This window comes from Notamacropus eugenii, chromosome 1, assembly GCF_028372415.1.
Source record: "Notamacropus eugenii isolate mMacEug1 chromosome 1, mMacEug1.pri_v2, whole genome shotgun sequence".
NCBI classification, from domain to species: domain Eukaryota; kingdom Metazoa; phylum Chordata; class Mammalia; order Diprotodontia; family Macropodidae; genus Notamacropus; species Notamacropus eugenii.
The window spans coordinates 368,699,344-368,713,796 of NC_092872.1; the positions used below are offsets into that span (position 1 = coordinate 368,699,344).

The 14,453-nt window shown below is 40.2% G+C and overlaps 1 protein-coding gene across 2 annotated transcripts in view; it reads left to right on the forward strand.

Moving 5' to 3' along the window:
- The first annotated feature begins 1,447 nt into the window (after positions 1-1,447).
- The window catches only part of LOC140518407 (protocadherin gamma-C4), a 204,745-nt gene continuing 191,739 nt past the window's right edge, over positions 1,448-14,453 (forward strand). The window contains exons 1-2 of one of the 2 annotated variants that reach the window (XM_072630576.1): positions 1,448-7,856; positions 9,095-9,270. In XM_072630576.1, coding sequence (XP_072486677.1) covers positions 5,433-7,856; positions 9,095-9,100 — 2,430 coding nt within the window. In that variant the 5' untranslated portion in view covers positions 1,448-5,432 and the 3' untranslated portion in view covers positions 9,101-9,270. Of the gene's footprint in view, positions 7,857-9,094; positions 9,271-14,453 lie in introns of those variants that run through there. The other variant, XM_072630564.1, reaches the window with a different exon arrangement.

Sequence of the window (14,453 nt, forward strand, 5' to 3'; positions counted from 1 at the left end):
AAATCAAATGTGGAAACATCTATAGCCTGGAAGATACATGCAGAAGAAGCAATAAAATAAAAAAATACCATGAGCAATCCAAAATATTTCATGTTAAATATAAAGAAATATTCAGCTCCATTGAGAGGCAAAATATTTCGTCTCAATTTGTTATTGCTACCCTTCTTATTCTCAGGGAAAGAAAACAGTACTGAACCATGCTTTTCTATTGTCTAATTGAATTCGGCCAACCTTAATTGAATGCCTGATATTCTCAAAGCACTGGCTAGATATAAGGTATACAAGAACAAGAACTAAACAGTCCCTTTTCAAAAGAAACTCACAGAACTGCTGGAAGGTGAAATCGAGATTACAAAGCTATTTCATAAGCCATAGAGCACTAAAGGCCTAGTGCAGGGAATGGCACCTGAGCTGACTGGAAAGGAAGCTAGAGATTCTAAGAGGCAAATCAGGTGAAGGGACAGAGCATTCTAGAGAATGCATGCATTCCAGATGGCACAAATGGAATTGTCATTATAAAAACTCACTTTGATCATGGATGAAAACTGCTTTTATGGGAAATGTGACCTTTTCATTTACTATGCCCGGTTCAGAGGATTTTTTTTAAGCTGTAAAATGTTTTAAAATTTCCTTTAGTGGCAAATATATATAATGCATAATCACCCTTTCTCTCTACCAAACCCCAAAGAATTTACAACTACTGAAATTCCTGAGAATCAAGTTTTTCACCGAATTGTGAATGTTTCTCTTACCACAGAATATTCTGTTCTATAGTTTTATGATCAATTGTGCCAAGTTATCCAGGCCTTGCTCGATTGCTAGATGTTTATTCCTTCCCCAGCGCTGCGGCCTTTCTGAGTCTGCACCTCTGGGCGCCGCTGTTGGCCCATGCCCATCTAGAGCTGGGTCGGCTCAGAAGAGCCTCTGTGCGTCATCTGGACTATTTACTGCGCAGTCGCAGCGAACAACACATAATAGAGGAAAGCTGCGACTCCTACGGTCAGCTACTGCTCCTCCGATTTTGCCCCAGGACCCAAGGAGTCACCGTTTCTGAAGAAAGAAACCTCTCTTCTTTGATATGCAAGCTTACACTCAAGTAAAGAATTGAAACGCAGCAGCTGGGAACTTCAGAAACCGTGACTGAAACGGGAGAAAGGGTGTCAGCGCGGCGCAGGACAGGACAGTGAGGCCTCAGGTAACTGCTTCCCTTTTAGGAGTCTTTGTTCTGTCTCGGGAGGAGACGGAGAAAGATTCGGAGATAGTGGATCTTGTCGAGGATTTGGGGTAGGAGGCCCAGGACTTGCCAGCTCGGAAGATCACACTTCTCTCCGAGGCTGGAAAAGGGTATTGTACTGTGAAAGTAGAGAATGGCGGCCTTTAGGTAAAGGAAAGATTAGATCGAGAGGAGATACACGGAAAATATTATCTTGCTTCTTAAATTTCGAAACAGTGGTCGAAAACTCTTTTCTTATATTTTTCACGTGAATGTGGAAATACAGGATGCCAACGATTACTTTCCCTTTTTGAATCAAAATGACAAGAATACGGAAACTGAATCTGTAGTTCCGTTTGCAAGATTTCCTCTAGAACCAGCTCAAGATCAAGATCTTAATATTAATGTAGTCTAAAGTTACAGTGTTGATCCTAATGAATTCTTCTCCTTAGAAGTGCAGGAAGATCCAGATGGCAGTAAACAGTTATTATTAATTCTCGAGAAATCTTTAGACAGGGAAAAATAGAACATCCATCACTTGTACCTCACAGCGGTGGACGGGGGAGACCCAGATCTAACCTGCACGGTTTACATCAGGATCAAGGTGGTGGACGCCGATGATAATCCCCCTTGTCTTCAGCCAGGACGACTACATAGTCAGTCCGCCGGAGAACCTGCCCTTGGGATCCTCTGATGGCCATGGACCTGGACGAGGGAGTCCATGGAAGAGCTTCATACTGCTTTAAAAGTGTTGGAGAAACTTCACAACCCCTTTTGACTCTCGACATTATTACCGGAGAAATATTACCCAAAGGAAGATTAGATTTCAAAGAGACTAAAGCCTATGCGTTTAATATCCGAAATAAAGATGATGGAGGTCAGGTGGCTCACTGTAAAATTCTTATAGAAATTCTTAATGAGAATAACAATGTACCCCAAATCACCCATCACGTTCTGTGACCACGGAACATAGCTCTCATCAATGTTCATGACAGGAGTTCTCAAGAAAATGGTCGAGTGGTTTATTATTTGCAGGGACATTTCCCAGTGAAAATTGTTCCATTAGCTGATACCTACTGGTAACGGAGAGAACCTTTGATCGAGAAGAGATCTCAGGTTGTAAGATCTACATGACTGCCACAGATAAGGAAAAGCCTCCTCTGTCCTCCAGCAAAACTCTCTCCCTGTACATAGCTGACGTAATGATAATCCCTCTGTTTTCCTCCAACCTTATTATGTTGTTTACGTCCCTGAGAACAATCCCTCTGGAGTCTCCATCGAGTGTGTTTCATCCTCTGACCTAGACCTGGAGAAGAATAGTCTAGTGTTCGATTCCGTCTTCAGCAGCGACCTGTCTTCTTATACATCTGTCGATGACCACAGCGAGGACATTTTTACGCAGCGCTGTTTCGACTATAAACAGGTCCTCACCTTCGAACTGACTCTACAGTCCCACAGTGAAGACTCTCCCTCTCTCAGCGCCAATGCCACTATGCGAGTTTTCATTGTGGATGGAGGTGACAATTGACAATGCCTCGAACATCCTCTATCCGACCCTGAGGCTTAACGGCTCTGCCTTGTTCCACAAAGTCCCTCCCTTGGCGAAGCCAGGAGACCAAGTGGTGGAGGTGGATTGAGGCTGGGGGAGAAACGGTCCTCACTGGCCTACCGCGAGCTGCAGGCCATAGATCCCGGACTCTTCAGCCTGGGGCTGCGAACCAGCGAGGTCAGACTCTCCGGGGCTTTGACTGACCGAGACGCAGCGGGCTCTGCCTTCTGGTCTCTGTGCAGGACAGAGGCCAGCCCCCTATGTCCACTACTGTGTGTCTGCCCTTGGCTTTTGCAGACAGACTGCTGGAGGCACTGCCTGAGATGAGAGGCGAGCCTTCAGCTGCCTTAGACCTTCATTCTGAACTGTAGTTTTACCTAATTGTGGCGCTGGCCCTAATCTCCTTATTTTTGAGACTATGGCTGTAGCCCAGCGCTTTCGGAGAGCCTCTAATTCCAACGTATTGAGATGTTTCCCTGAATGTCTTTGCTTCGGGCCTGCACCGAGAGTTCCCTCAGACCGCAGTAAAAGAACGCTGCCTTATTCCTATGATTTAAATATGACCTCAGATCTTGGAAAGGAAAAATTTAACTTATCAAAATCAAAAGGTCTGAGCCGAGAAGTTGACAACAATCTCATTTACACTGACAAGCTACACCTCCTATTTGTACAGAAAGAGACTTTCCGTGACACATACACCATTCAGAAGGTGAGCTCTGGATCTTCTTTAAGAATTCTTTAATAACATAAGTTAGGTTATTGCTATAACTTTTCTGTAAACACTCCAATTCATTTACTAATTCGTGAAAAACATCTTAAATATTTTCAAGAAAGTCTCTGACTTCTATAGAACGTTGTGAACTATCTAGTTGGGGCAAGTATTAATATTTCAAAAAAATTTGATAAGTCATTTTTTCAGCATCTCCAATCATATTGTTCTACGAAGGGTGATTTTCCGATTTAAAGTACAGTTAGTAGTTGTTTTGCTTAGAAGGTAAGTCAGAATATATCAGAGCTCCCGATTTCTATTCTGAGCTATTTCTTCTCCATCATGTTGATCCCTGTAAAAGAGGTGAACCAATAGCTCCCCTCATCCTCTACATGCAAAAATCTACATGCTGGATGATTGGACCTATGGACTTCAACCTACTTGAGGAATTATGAAATGGATATTTTAGATCACTAACCCTGTTAACCTCCGTTTCCTCATCTGGAAATTCTCCAAATGAGTTGGAGGAGGAAATGGCAAACCATCCCAGTTTCTTTGCCAAGAAAACCCAAATGAAGTCATAAAGAATTGGACACAACTGAAACACATGAACAACGACAACATCGACAAATTTTCCATCAGTACATTACTTCAGTAACTTTAGATGTACTCCTTTTAGTTCAGGAAACTCAGTTTCTTTACATGTCCTCCCTCCTCCCTTGGCACTTAATCAGCCCTGTTGCAAATAAGAGAAGGATCTGTGACTAGCAGCATGAGAGGAAATTCTGGTGAATTCAATCCCGAGAGTATATTTCCAACTCATATATAGTTTGTTAGAGAATCCTGGAGAGTTGCCTGAAGCTGGTAGAGGCTTAATGACTTGCCTAAGTTCACTCAGCTAGTAACCCTCAAAAGTGAGATTGAATGGGAAGTGTTTTTCTGATTCTATGCTTACACTGCCTCCCTCTCTCTCTCTTCCTCCCTCTCTCCCTCTCCTACTCATCTCTGTCTCTCTGATCTCTTCCAAAAAAGGTCTATAACCTACATTAATAAAAATGGATATAAGGTTGCTCACGACTTTAGCAACACTATTTATGGAAAGTAACATTTGAAAAGAACTATTGTATTTAGCTCATGAAAAATCAACCATTTTCTTCTCTAAAGCTATTTTTTTCTCCCTGAGGGAGATATAGTTTGATTTCTCATTTGGTGTTGACATGTGAAATGTTTAAAATTCAATAACTGGTTAAATAATTACATACATAATAAATAGTAAGGTTGAAAGAGAAGAATCAAATATAAAAATACATCTAAATAGAAAAATTGTAAATTTTTAAAAATAAACTATACTGTACTAAGGATATGTATGACTAGAAAAGAAAATGGACTAGTCAGGTAACAAGAATGTGGGGGGAAATGGGACAGTCTGAGATCTAGCGTGGTACTTCTACATATAGAAAGAAATGAAAAGTCTCCAGAGAGATAGTAGACCCACCAAATACAACTTAAGGGGGAAAGTACCACACTGATGAAATTAAGTATCCGCCAGAGTATTCAAAAAGTTGTACATTTCAGTTCCATATTTACTGAACATCTACCACATTCTGTGCTAATGAACTCGTTGTATACCCTTCCTAATCTGAAAAAAAAAAAATTTAAATCTAGTTACTATCTGGGGGAAATTTTCGAGGGGTAGTTTTCAGTCACTGCAGAGGCCTCTGGGCGTCGCTGTTCACTAATAACCGAGACCAGTTCTGGGAGAGAGCCAACCAACTCTCGCAGCTTCTAAAGCAAAACACACTGCCAGATCAGAACGGCAAACCCACGAACTGCATTAACTGCCAGCACCCTCTGCTATTCAGGTTTTCTGATAAATACCCATTCCTTCCGGCTCAGAGGAGGCAAGCGTTGATTCAGACTCTCGGGTGGAACCGGGACCATTTTGTGGCAGTGAAATCCAAATGGCTACTGTGCGGAGGTTCCACGGCTGCAGAACGCAGATGCTGCTTTGCCTTGTCCTGGGTATACTTTTGCAATCTTGTGCCACGCACATTAGCTACTCTGTGCCCGAAGAAATGGATAAGGGCTCTTTTGTGGGCGACATCGCCAAGGACCTGGAGCTGACTGCCCACGAGCTTTCGGAACGCGGAGCCCGCATTGTGTCCAGAGGTAAGATGCAGCATTTTGTTCTGAATTTCAGAAGTGGCAGTTTAGTCACTGCAGACAGAATAGACAGGGAAGAGCTTTGTCCCGGGACCTCAAAGTGTTTTTTGAATTTGGATATCCTTCTGGAGGACAAAGCGAATATTTATGGAGTAGATGTGGAAATAACTGATATCAATGATAACAAGCCCTACTTCCGGGCTGAAGAAGTGGAAGTAAAAGTCAGTGAAATCGCAGCTCCCGGAATGCGATTTCCCCTCCCAGAAGCATTTGATTCGGATGTGGGTGTGAACTCAGTCCAGAGCTACCAGCTGAACCCGAACCACCACTTCTCTCTGCATCTGCAAAGTGGAACAGATGGGGCCAAGTACCCGGAGCTGGTGCTGGAGCAGGTCCTGGACAGGGAGGAGGAGCCAGTTCACCATCTCATCCTCACAGCCTCGGACGGAGGAAATCCTGTCCGCTCAGGCACCGCGCGAGTCCGAGTGACTGTCGTTGATTTCAATGATAATGCTCCAGTGTTTACTCAATCCGTGTACAGCGTGAGTGTTCCAGAGAGTGTGCCAGAGAGAACGTTACTAGTCACCGTGACCGCCACCGACGCAGATGAAGGAGTCAATGGGGAAGTGACCTACTCTTTCAGGAAAATAGCTGAAAGAACCTCAAAGATCTTCCAAATGGACACTATCACAGGCGAAATATCAACGACGGAAAATCTAGATTATGAAGAATCTGCCTTACATGAGATGGAAATACAAGCCGAGGACGGACCTGGGCTTCTGGGGAAAGCTAAGGTCTTGATTTCAGTCTTGGATGTAAATGACAACGCTCCCGAACTGAGTATAACATCCCTCACGAAGTCAGTCTCTGAAGACTCTCTCCCAGGGACTGTAATTGCCCTTTTAAATGTGCATGATCGGGACTCTAGGGAGAATGGACGTGTAATGTGCTCCATACCCGAGAATCTGCCTTTCAAACTCATCAAATCTTATGGAAATTATTACAAATTGATAACAGTTGGAGCCCTGGACAGAGAGAAGGTCTCCCTGTATAATATCACTGTGACAGCTACAGACTGGGGCACCCCGCCCCTGTCCACGGACACTTACATCCCTCTGCACGTGGCAGACACTAATGACAACCCTCCTGCCTTCGATCAGGCATCCTACTCTGTGTACATCCGAGAAAACAATCCCAGAGGTGCCTCTATCTATTCTGTAATCGCTCGGGACCCGGACAGCGAAGAGAATGGCCATGTCACTTACTCCATTGAGGAAGATATTCTCCAGGGGGCTCCTCTCTCCTCCTACATCTCCATCAACTCTGACACTGGCGTTCTCTATGCTCTGCGTTCCTTCGATTACGAACAATTACGTGACATTCAACTGCTTGTGATTGCCCAAGATGATGGGGACCCGCCTCTCAGTAGCAACGTGTCTCTGACTCTTTTCATCCTGGATCAGAATGACAATGCCCCAGAAATCCTATACCCCGCATTCCCCACAGAAGATTCCACTGGAGTGGAGTTGGCTCCTCGCTCTGCAGAGCCAGGATATCTGGTGACCAAGGTGGTGGCAGTGGATGGAGATACAGGCCAAAATGCCTGGCTGTCCTACCATCTACTCAAGGCCACAGAACCAGGCCTCTTTTCTGTGGGCCTACACACAGGAGAGGTCAGGACTGTCCGAGCCTTTCTAAGCAAAGACACCTTAAAACAGAATCTGGTCATATCAGTCACAGATAATGGAAAGCCTCCCCTCTCTGCCACTGTTAGCGTCACGGTGGCTGTGGCTGACACCATCCCGGAAGTCCTCTCAGATCTCAACCACCTGGCTGTCCCTGAAGTCCCCAGTGAATCCAATCTCACTTTCTATCTGGTACTGGCTGTGGCTGCTGTGTCCTGTCTGTTCTTTGGCTTCATCATTGTTTTACTAATGCTCAGATTATGCAGATGGAGGGCTTCACAGCTGCTGAGATCAGGTGCTAATCATTCTGCCAGTGTTCCTGCTTCAGAATTTATTGGCATTGATGGAGTTCAAGCTTTTCTCCAGACACATACTCAAGAGGTTACTGTCACAATGGGCTCTCAGAAGAGCCAGTTGCTCTTTCCCCAACATTCCTATGCAGACACTTTAATATGTCAGAAAATTTGTGAGAAAAATAGACCTCTTTCAGCATCTCAGAATTTACTTGAAGGTAAAGAGGATTCTAATATACTCCAGGTAAGATCCCTGCTGCATTTCTTACATTTCCTTACTTGCATAGTCTATGAGATCAATAATTTAGTCATTCTCTGTTGTAGTACCCCCACCCATCAGCCCATGAGCCTGTAAAACTGCATTAGAATAATTTGTCCTCTTTGAATATATAAAGGTGTTTTTGATAAACAAAATGGGAAATTTTATTGCAATAAGGAACATAATTTGAGGGCCATCCTTTTCTGACATGTTTGAACTGATCATCGTAACTCAGTATAAGTAATAGATTTGACTTAAAATCTTTTTAATTTGAAATCAGTTACATTTTATTGAGCTCTTTTTAGTCAGTATCTTTCTAATATATTTTTTATTATGCCATACTTCTATTCATTTTCACAGAGCACATTGAAAACTGTCATTCCATTTAGCTTTAACTATTACAGCAAAAATAAATGTGCCAATGGTAAAAAAAAAAAAGTCTTACTATCAAGCAAAACTTCCTGGAAGCTTTCCATCCTTGAATTTCCACATTCATAAACAGTAATATATCTAGACTTCATAATATAAGAAATTTTTGTTCTTATTTTCATCATCTAAGGAAGCTTCTTTCATATTATTCTGAAACTCAAAAGTAATCAGTCTAAGTTCAGCTAACTAAAGTCCATTTTCCATCTTGATTTTTTATTCATATCTAGCAATAATGAAACCTTATATGTGTTAACTGTCAAATAAGGATACTTGCAAAGGCAGGTCAAATGATAAAAGATAGTTAATTTGGGCAGTTTGAAAATAGAGCGTCATAGGACTTCAGGGCTGAAAGAAAATTCAAAGTTCACATGGTGCTGCTCTGACTGGCATAGAAATCATATGGAATTCCTGAAAGTGGTCATATATCCAAAGATGAGGAAACCATTACTTCCCAGAAAAATCATCCCACTTTTGGACATCTTTAATAAAAGGAAGAATTGGTATTTTGTAGATATTTGGGAAAATTTTTCACTTTCAGATATTTGCTGTCTAGTCCACCCAACCATAGAGTTGTGATGACAGTTTTCAAGGCTTTATAACTACTTAGCTGTTTGTTACATGCTTTTTATAAATAGATAAAAAGCTTAGATATGATCCAAAGACTAGTAAAAGGTCTCAATAATTTTGAATAATAGAATTGTAAATTTTGAAGTTATTAGAGAACATAGGAAATGAGAAATTTTTAGAGGATGTAGAGGAGTAAAATTATTCAAAATAACTTATCTTGATGACAGATATAAAGCAATGAAAGTTTGGGGAAGAAGTATCCTGGAACACTTCCAGAAATGATATATGTAATCTGACTCAGAAAGAAAGGAAGACAATGTAGAATCATTGCTGCTGCTGCTTCAGGTTGTTGTTTTTGAAATGTATACCTTTAACTGAAAATAAATTTAATCCTAAAAGACAAGATGAAATGCATCTCCCTCCTCTGAGTACTGAACAAAGTGGCTAACATATGCTAAATGTTGCCTATACTTACATACTCAGGGCATATGTTTGTGTGACTCCAAGAAGCTATAGCTTGTGCATCAGCCACACACTGGCAAAACCATCTCAGCAGATGGGCTAAACTAGGTGGAAGGTAATCAACAAGTCTCAAACCCCTCAGTGGGTTAGGGTTAGTGTGAAGACTTCCACCAGTGGAATGGTTGGATGAGAAGAACTTGTTCCCAGGGTCATGAAAGCAGAAGAAACTGGTGCTATGGAACAGTTAAAGCTTGGCCAGACTTCAAAGACAACCAAGGTTGTACACTGCATCCAGAGCCATTTCTATTAGTCTTGATTTTTGTCTTGCCACTGGACTTCAAAGACTCTGGAAGACAGAGTGAGGATGATGACTTTGTGCACCTCTGACTCATTTGAATCCAATTCATGGCACAAATCAAGACATCACTCTGAAATGTTATTGGTTTTCTTCAAAAAATGAAAGACGAACAACCACAATCTTTCTTATAAGGAAGTGTTGATGGGGGTGGAGGAAGACATGCTACTAAAATCAAAATGGCTGTGCTGTTTCTGAAAGTCACTAATCAAACTATTTTAAAAGAAAAGGTAAGTTTAACATGTAGAAAATCTTAAATTACAATAACGCGTTTTCCATTGGAAAATGGACTTTAGTTAGCTGAACTTTGATTACTTTTCAGTTTCAAGATACTATGAAAGAAGATTCCTTAGATGATAAAAATAAGAACAAAATTTTCTTATGTTTTGATGCTTAGACATATTACTGTTTATGAATATTAAAGTCAAACATGGCAAGCTTCCAGGAAAGTGTTCTGTAAGTAATATCGACATCCATTTCAAGTCAAATGTATTCATCAGGAGTTAAAATTAATGATACCATAAAATTGCAGCTACAGAATCAGCCTCTGGGAGCTGCCATCAACCACAAAGTAGAGCTATAGCAAAGAATGAGTTTCATTAGATGATTTTCCTGTATGTGATTCACACTCCAAAGGTCACTAGGGACACATTCTGGGGGACTAGGTGTATTTTAAAAAAAGATTCTAAGTCTCAGAGCCTTGACACTGGCCTTGGGAAAACTTCAATTCACTAATGATCTGAAATTTGATGTCTTGGAAAATGGAAATTCATCTGCACAGTAATGAAAAGGATTGCCAAACAGAGGAAGAACTGGGCACTGGAGCGACAAATATTTTTTCTCTTCTCAGATATTTTGTTTTGATAAGAACTTTCTGAGGAGATTAACTTTCTGGTTCACGAGGATATGGTTAAAGAGACTGAGGTGATAAATCTAGGAAGAATCTAGGACTGGATGCCTGAGATTTTCAGATCTGAAACTGCAAGTTAGTGGTGAGGGGAGATATGTTATGGTGAACACTGAAAGAAGATAACTTACTAACAGAATAGAGAGAGGAGAGTACATAGGAAGGGCAAATTCACTCCAAGTTGAAGTTGAACACTTGTAAAGAGTCCCTTAAATACTTTTCATATAAACATGCAAATTCAGGATGTAAACAACATATATCAGGGATTTCAAAAGATTGTCAACTTAAAATTAGAGCTGACATATGAGAAAAATACTTATACTCACTCCATCAGTACGTGCAAATTCTAGAGTTAATTCTAGACAAGACAAACACTTCAAACTATTTCTCCTAAGGAGCATTTGGATGGAAGTAAATAAATTGGATTAGTATTCAAAAAACTTGCCAGCCTGGAATAACAAAGCTCACACTACTTGGTCTTAACTGCTGTGGACTATGTGGATGCAGTATGAAGCAACACTATTTGGACCAAGATCAATCACAGGTGTCAAAAATTATCGGCCTACTTTCATCCAGGATCTCTACAAGGTCAATCTTCAGTACTATGGTTATCAGTCAGGGACTGGGACCAAGAGTTCAATGTGCAAATCATTTTATGCCTCAGAGATGTCCTAGAAAGCATTCAGTTTATCTTCAAGTTGGAATGAATAGCTCATGAATATCTTAAAACTGGATGGATTAATAATCTGCTATTAGTTACAACCACAGAAAATTTAAAAATAGACTAATACTACTAAAACAATGGGTGAAGAGAGCAGAATTTTGGAAAATCTGAATTCAAATTTTCTCCATCAGAATCCTGACCACACCCTTTGATTTTATGGATTTCACATCCATTACAGTGATGTAGATTCCAACCTTTCCATGCTTGCTTACCCCATGTGATTCTATTATAGGCATTCCCATGAACTCACCACTAAAGGGTTTGCCCAACATGTAAGAGGTTTTCATTACTTACTCTTGACATTCTGAGGTAACTAACTAGGAAAACAAAGGAAGTCTGTCCTTTCTAACTGATGCCTTCTCTTCCTTATGTGACCTGCCAATCTTCCTTTTAACTTACAGATTTCACTTGTAGATGACATGTCATACATCCTTCACCTTCCTAATGCTTTGGTTGAAATGTGTTGCAACATGCTCATATCCACTTTTGCACATCTCCATTGCTCTTTGAATGATTTTCAATTTCAGTTCTTCAGAGACTATAGTGTTCTAGTATTCACATCCCATAACGCATTTGGATTTAATGGGTACTTCATAAGTATTTTTTGATTAGACCGAATTATATCTTATGATTGATAGGGAAATGGTAACAAGAGGAAAATTGAATTTTGAAGATAGATATAGGTATAAGTATAGATATAATGGATGTACAAGCAGAGGAAGTTGGACATCATATAGCACACTGTGACTTTGAGATTGAAATCCTAAGTGACAAAGTGCTTTAAATTATCTTTAAATGGAGTTTAGTCCTTTTCCAAAGGGCCCATTATCTAGGCACTGATCTGCCTGTTCAGGGTGTGAGATGCAGGTATGAATGGATGATTCTCAAAGAACTATGTGTCCTATGGAATAGAATCCTTACCTGGAAATTACAATAAAGTGATAAAATATGGAACCTCAGACTGAACAGATCCCACAGTAATACATCAATGTTATAATCACAAATAACGGAAATCTCCCCCTCCCCAGCAAACCACCATCCAACAGCAGATATTGCCCTGCATGTTGTGACAGTGACAATGCCTCCATTCCCCTCCTACATTGCCAATCCTACGTTACCAATACTACATTGCCAATATTCAGGAAAACAACTCCTTCAGAGGCTCTATCATCTGACTTTCAAGCTTTTACTTCAGACTTGTAAAATCTTTCATACATGCTTTGGAATACTGCCAAAAGTCATTGAAAAGACTCCGTCATCTCTTCTTTGTTCCAGTTGGGCTATGGTTTTAGTCTCTTTTGATTCGAGACCTAATTTCCGTCTTGTTTCGCATCATGGTGACAATGGTTTTGGGCCTCAATTTTTGAAGAGCTTCTAATGTCAAGTTGTTGGTCTGCTTCCTGAAGTTGTTGAGTTGGACCTGCCATGCTTAAAAAAACATAGTAAGGAAACTGCCTTATTTCTACAATCTCTGAGTACACCCAGACCCATTTGAGGTAAAATTTCGCTTTCTTAAAAGAACAGTCAATGGAGGATGCTTAGAATCTCCTACTAATCAGAACTTTTGGGAAAAGGTTTCAGGAATACTACCATTAATGTGTCTTCTGATATAGACTGGCCTTTGCACCTGTCTGTTTTAATCTTTAAAAAAACCTTTTCTTTCTTCCTCAACATCCTTGTCTCAAAGTAGTCTTGGGATATATGTCTATATAGTTCCTAAGCTGCTTTTCTAACTTGTGTAGATATCATCTATTTATTCACTGTAGATGTGTTTGGGATAAGGCCTGTAGGTGTTATCAGGATAAAGCCTATTTCAAGCATTAAGATTGTAATGGAGAAAGTTTGAATTTACGTTTTCTAACATTCTACTCTCTTCACTCATTGTCCTAGGAGTACTGGTCTTTTATGGTTTCTGTGATTATAACTAATAGTGGATTATTAATCTACCTAGTTTTGAATTTTTCAAAACACTTAGTAGTTCATCTATCAATGCAAAAAACTAAGCACATTTCTTTTATCTCTCTTTAAAATGTAGCATCTTTTTTATTGACTCTTACCTGTTCCTTTTCATCATTTCATGTTTAACTTTATTTAAATTATCAAAAATTTATTTTATCTTTCTCTTACTCTTACCTAAAAAAGGAAAATCCAAATGTTTGAAATAAATATGCATAATCAAGCAAAATAAATTTCCACTATAGCCATGTCTAAAAAAGTATGCCTTGTTCTGCACCACAAGTCATCACTTCTCTGTCAGAAGGTGGGAAGAATCTAGAATTATGGTTGATCGGATTCCTTAAGTCTTTCAAAGTTGACTGTCTTTACAAAATTGTTATTATTGTTTGCCATCCCTTGAGGAACTGCCTAAAGAAGCCTATTCATTGAATGAGCGTATCTCACTCAAGTGAGAATGTGATAAGACCTTAGTCTGAAAGGGCCAGGATCTCCCATTGCATCCTGGGCCATCTCCAGTTGTCCTGATGAATATCAGGCCACTGGACCCAGATGACTCAGGAGAAGAAAGTGAAGTTCGTGACCTTGCACAGCCCTCTCTTACTCAAATCAAAGTCAACTGCAAGTTACGTCATCATTTTGATGTCATGGTCCTCTTTGAGAACGAAGGACAAACACAACGTTATCATTTGAACTGTTCTCCTGGTTCTGTTCACTTCACTCTGTATCAATTCATACAAGTCTTTCCAGATATATTTGAAAAATCACTTTCATCATTTCTTATTTCCTGATCACTATTTAATTTAGTCTCCCTTTGGTCTCTGCAATTGCGTAGAACAATTTTCAACTCATTTTAATCTTAAGAGTCAGATTTCTAAGTCTGTTGCAAGACTTTAGGTCAAATTTGTATCAAAAGTCTCTGCAATGCTAATTTACTCAGATGCCATATCTTCCTTCTATTACTGTCACAAGTTTCCATTTTCCCTAATTGGTAAAGACTATTTCCCTTGAACTGGTAAAGATTGGTAATCATTACTCATTCAGCTCCAGGATAAGCTATTATGCTCAGTAACAGGAAAGGACAAACGTGAAAAGGGAGAGATTCATAAGAAGGCTTTTGACAAAGGAAAGCAGTTGTAAAATACGTATTGAAGTATGCATCCATATCTTAGATCTAAACAACTG